Here is a 6,039-nt window from a genome sequence, read left to right as displayed (position 1 = left end):
ATTTTGTTTCCTAATAAGTGTAAGGAGTATGAGGAGAAAGCTTTCTTGTTCTTTGTGCTGGGCACATTCACATGAAAATGTAATATTTTGAGGTATCATAGCCATCTTGCTATCAAGAGAGGTCAAATGTCAACACACCAAGGGTCCGTGATATGATCATTATATCACTGAATTAACTGGGATACCCATCTCCAGGACTCTTTTGAAGAAAATAAATGTAAATGGTTTAAGTCGCTATTAGTTTTGGTTCTCTGTTCCTTGTAGCCAAAAACATCCTAGCTGATAGACACAGGGAGAAGTGGCTACTGCAAGAAGCAGATCATAAAATGTGAGCAGGCTGAGTGGAGCAGCAAGGCTCAATTATTCCTAGATAGATTTTCATCTATATAATAGCCAAGAATTAGAAGTTTATCTGTCTCTTTCTTTATGCTGTTAAGCATTGCTTGAAGTATACTGCATCTTACCGTCAACCAGGCTCATATTTTAGTACCTATAACATAAATTTATTCTGGAGAGACTGATCTACTTTCAGTACAAAGATAAAGTCAAATTTCCAGACCTACAGAACTAAGGATAAAAATTTGAAAGGCAGGTACATTTTCCAAACTAATAAATATCTTAGCGGTTTGTCAGCCTTCACTAGGAATACCCCTGTGTTGCAGGAGATACTAAAATTTAGCAAAGTTAGGGTAGAGAATGAGATACCACGGCTATAACAATGAATGCTCTCTTGGTTCTAAATTATTTGACACATAACGTTCCTAATGTGATTTGATTAAAAAAATTATTTGACACTGATACTGATATCAATGTGTATAGGCAATTATTTGAATTCAATATTGCTTTCAGGTTTATTGTCCTACCCTTATTTTCCAAACTAACACTTCTCTTAACAAGTTAGATAGCAATCAAAATATAGAGCATGGAAAAAAATCTCTCAGTCTGTCAAGACAACTCAACTCTCCGAGTTTTTTTGTTTGTTTGTTTTTGTAATAGAAATTATCAGACCAAAGGAAATAAAACAATTTTTTATGTATGTGTGTGTGTACACACACACACACACACACACACACACACACAGATTTTCTTAAAAGAGATTATATCAGATAGCTGTAGGTAAACAACAGGGTATTTCAACTATTCTAAAATATTTATGTACACACAGTAAGATTACAGATAATCTATACTAGGTTATTTCAAAGTGTGTTCACTGGAATGTTCTTGCCCCCAACTCCCATAGAAAATAACACTATGTCAAAAAAATTTGGATAATACTGCATATAATATCCCCCCTCTTAGATATTCACAATGTGTATAATGTATTAAAAGCTTTGAAAATTTATACTATAAATAAGCTCATTAATTATAATATATTGTGTTCAAAATTTGGATAATACTGCATATAATATCCCCCCTCTTAGATATTCACAATGTGTATAATGTATTAAAGGCTTTGAAAATTTATACTATAAATAAGCTCATTAATTATAATATATTGTGTTCAAATTTATTAGACTTGAGAGCCCCTTTTTAACTATGTATTCCCAAAGAATACATCTGGAAAATGCTTATCTGTATACTCTAATACTCATCAGGATTTTATATCCTTAGGAATAAAAGTTCAGGTTATTTTTCACCACTGTTGCTGTGCTATGAAGTAATGGTAATGATCATTTGTATATTGGTCATATATAGTGGATGATCATTTTGTTGCTGTATAAAAAGTCAGTAGGATATATCTGAGATACTATTCAGAAGAATTGAGTATAAATTCCTGAGATCCTTTCTATAATGGAGAATGCCTACAAATTTCCTGCTTATACTTTAGCTGGTCCAACAACAAAATGTTATCTTGAAAATAATTTGCATATTCATTTCCATATAGAACGTGTACAGGTCAAATTTAAAATATATTTCATAATCAATCTAATAAAATGCATAAAACTGTATGTGTGTCCTTCTTTCTATATGAATACAGGAAAATGTGTTTACATAGTTAATAAAAAAAGGACTTTTTTATCTGATCCCAATGAGGATATTAAAAAAAAAACTATTGAAAAACATTTACACAAACAAAAATAAGCCTACAAAAGTTAAACCATGTTGACTACCAATTTTTCAGACTCTAAATTTAAAAATCACTATTTCAAGAAAACGTTTTAATATAAAATGGAGTGTAAGTAATATAGCTTACTGGTTGGTAAGTAAAACTACTTTATTATAATACTGCTAGTAGAATAAAATCGACACACACCATTTGTACATGCAGGGGAAATACAACTTTAATGTAAATAGATGGTTTTCAGCACATTCCTTTACTAGAATGTGGTCACCTGCCACAAAGAACACAAGCTCATGCACAAGATCAAGACGTTACATACAGCTGAGATCACAACGGCATGCATATAACAACAGCGTGCCAATAATCGTACCACAAAGTGTGCAGATGTTCTCCCCCACCCCATGAGCCACTGCCAGCAGTTGCTGTGAAGTTTGGTTACCCATATCCGTGACATGAACGGTGTCCTTTGGAGAATCTTGTTCCCTGTGGCTGTAAGTATTCTTATTTTTATAATATTTTAATGATGATTGCCATCAAAATGTTACGTACAAAACTAGAAATTATGGAAAAGTAGACTTTTTACAATACTGAGCAATTAAATACATCTTATCTCAGGTACTTGCAACAAACACCACTTACATTTAAACATATCATCAAAACTAATTTACTGCTCCAAGTTAAATGAACCCAAAATAATATGTCTGATGACAGTGCTCCAGTAAGTGGGGGGAAAAATCAATCTCCAAAAAGTACTCCCTGATTTCTAGCACTCAAAAAAATTGGCAAGAGTCATTCTAATGATCTGGCTAAAATATGACTCATACAGATAAGCTGTATGTAAGAACGTCTATTAGGACAACTCTTTCACTTACATAATTTCAATTTTGAAGACTTAACTTGGTAAACAATTAACCAAATTAACATGAATTATTTATATTAGTCGATGAAAGTATAGAGTCATTAAAATACTTCCTCTCATTTCTCTGCACCTATTATGTGTATTTCAATGTCCTTTTTTGCCAATATATGCATATATAGATCCTAAGTATCCTGATAAAGATAGAATTCTATTTTGCTACTAGGTAACACTTGCTAAATTACTGATGTTCATAAAGCATAGAATCAGAATTCTGGAACCACGAGTCACTTTGAGTGGTTCAGTTCTATGCCTCTTGGCAGTATTATATGGCCCTTTCAAAACGATAAATTCAGTACTTCTGGAATGCTCCAGGGTATCTTTAAATCAGGCCAGGGAGTAAAAAAAAAAAAAAAAAAGAAAATACAGCCAACTCTCAATAACAATGGAAGGTAGGATGGAGAAGTAAAATCTGAAGATCTAAAAACCTTATTTTAATTAATAACCTCAATCCCCTGTCTTAGCAAACATTTGACTTAAAAAATTTTTAAATTTTTGTCAGATTAAAAAAGTACTTGAATTTTACCTCTTTTCTCTGCCCCCTCTCCAAATACTATAGAGGAGGTACTAACGAGAATTGTATAGTCTGATATATGTAGCTGCAAAGATGGAAACATATTTTTACATCTAGCTTTTCCAGTTGAGATATTTAGAACCATCCATATCATATTCCAGGTATATGAGGGCCTATATATATTTTCATCTTTGCATAAAAGGATGATGTTATGATTTTTTTAAAAAGTGGTTATTCCTATAGCAAGGAATGACTACTTACCATAATCAATATCAGCAGTTACATCCAATTCTTCTGATTTTGTAATAATCTACAACTTAGTACTTACCAAGTTACATTTTCCTTAGAATGTAACATTTGCAAGTGATTCGAAGATGATAGTTTTACTCAACATCAGAATAATTTATGATGGAAGCCAATGCCTTGATAAGTTGGGCACAATAAGACTAAGGCTTACAACAGCTGTCTCTCCTAATTCTTAAGTATGTAGAGTTAAACACTGGACTATTCTGCCTCAGTCCTTCTCTAAGCAATCATCATTCAATTGCCTCATTAGACTGATGCAAAATACGTATCTTATAAAGTTCATGATATGAACTGCTTTAATTAGCAACAAGTAATGTCTAATTCTAATAAAGAATTAAGAATAATGAAATATCTGAAAACATGCCATTCTTTAAATACATTAAGTACAGCAGAATCTCTCATACAAAGCAGGCATGCCATAGTGCAAGATCAAAAAGGTGACATACTCATGTTGCTATATGTTTACAAAGAAGACAACTGGGATTTGACCAAAACCAAAGTTAAACCCAGTATATTTTAGATAAAAGGCATCAGAAAAAATGTGCAATAAAGGGACAAGTAACAGAAGTTAAATTTATGATAGTTTATTATTTATTTGCCTTTCTAAAGAATGATCATTAGATTCTAAAAAGCAATACTATATCGGTTTCAAATACATAATTAGAACTTCTTATAAACTCTACTTTCATTAAGAAGATCAGTTTTCTATTCATTGAAAGTAAAATCTCTTTAAATAGTGGTGAAAAGAAAAGAAAACAAATGCCTGAATTAAATATCTGAATTTAAATATCACATTATACTAGGCTCTATAATATTTAGACATCATTATATTTGTGGGGACAAGACTTGAAGGATAAGAAGTGTGTGTATCAGTAAACCTTCACAATGTCATTTTATTTTATTTTTTATTCAGGTATAAGAAAAATTTAATAAACAAATCATATATAATTAAGTAAAAATCAATTTATTTTAAGATATGTCATTGGTATTACTATGTGCACACTTAAAAAATCAGTATTCCTGTTTAAAATTCAAATACTTTACATGGGAGAAACATTTCCCTAATTATAACTAAAGATAATTGTGGAAAATATTTGGCAGTGTGATTTAAACAGTAAATACCTCTCTATGACAATTTTAAAAAGTTGGCCTTTGAAAATTAAGTAAATTAAAATAATTCTGGTTAAATTTTTCCATAGAAAATAACACACCCAAAAATAGTAGTTCTGAGTATTGTATAATTTCCACTTAGATTTCTAAGACTAAGTCTAGCAAATATCTAAGCATTTCTGAAAATCTGAACTTTTCCAGGATATATTAAAATGTGAATAGAAAAAAATCAGTAAAACAATTGTCTTAACACTTTTTTCATTCTTACATATTATACAAAATCTTGCATATTAATAGAAAATTATTCAGTTTTATAACAGAATCTACAGGTAGTCCTATGTTTAACATGGAACCATGTTGTTAAAAGTATTTAAAGACAACATTTTGATATGTCAGAAACTAGAATGATGTCCTCTGTGGTTATTGCTGATAAAAGTTACTACTAAATAAAAACAATAAACAGGAAAAAATGCTGCATATACAATTTGATAAACACACTGTGCTCTCATTATCAAAATTCTGGGCTCTCCTAACTTACAATATTCTAATATCTCAATCAGGTCCATAGAGGACTGTGTATATAGCAAGGGTGCTGCCATACAAAAGTGAACAGGTAGAAATATTAGAGTATGACATGGTAAGGTAAAAAAAAAAAATGACTATGTCATACAGCAATTACTTAAAATACTGGGCTTCTTCTCAGTGACTGAATAGGCCAGGCTATTCAATCACTTGTTATTTGCTCTGCAAGTTTATTGTACTGGAAAGCTGCAGAAAGATGGCAATAAAGTTCACTGGATACAAATATTCAAATTCTTCACTTACCTCATCTGGGTTGGCATTAAAGGTGAGGCTGCCTTCATCCAGCTGCATATACAATTTTCTAAAAGAAAATCCTAAAGGTGGGTTCTTATTGTATATGGAACAGTGACCCCAAGTGGATTTGCACAACCTGTAAGAGAAAATGAGACAAGAAAATATTACTCTTAATTTCCTAAGTTAAACATGCATACACATAATGAAATAGTAACATGAAATGATATAAAATTGGATTTTATAGCCCCCAAATTTAAAATTTTTAAGTTTGTACTTGTTTTTTATTTACTAGAATATGACAGATGCCTTAAATTT

General features: G+C 31.1%; 1 protein-coding gene across 1 annotated transcript in view; it reads right to left on the bottom strand.

Annotated features, from left to right (window-relative positions):
* FBXO8 (F-box protein 8) overlaps positions 1-6,039 on the bottom strand; it is a 56,549-nt gene that overhangs the window by 21,102 nt on the left and 29,408 nt on the right. Inside the window, exon 3 of the mRNA XM_012651669.1 lies at positions 5,734-5,860. Coding sequence (XP_012507123.1) covers positions 5,734-5,860 — 127 coding nt within the window. The remainder of the gene's footprint in view (positions 1-5,733; positions 5,861-6,039) is intronic.

Source organism: Propithecus coquereli, unplaced genomic scaffold (assembly GCF_000956105.1).
Source record: "Propithecus coquereli isolate 6110/MARCELLA unplaced genomic scaffold, Pcoq_1.0 Scaffold36, whole genome shotgun sequence".
Classification (NCBI taxonomy): Eukaryota; Metazoa; Chordata; class Mammalia; order Primates; family Indriidae; genus Propithecus; species Propithecus coquereli.
Note: the sequence above shows the minus strand (reverse complement) of the source record. Positions and strands in the feature narration are given on the sequence as shown.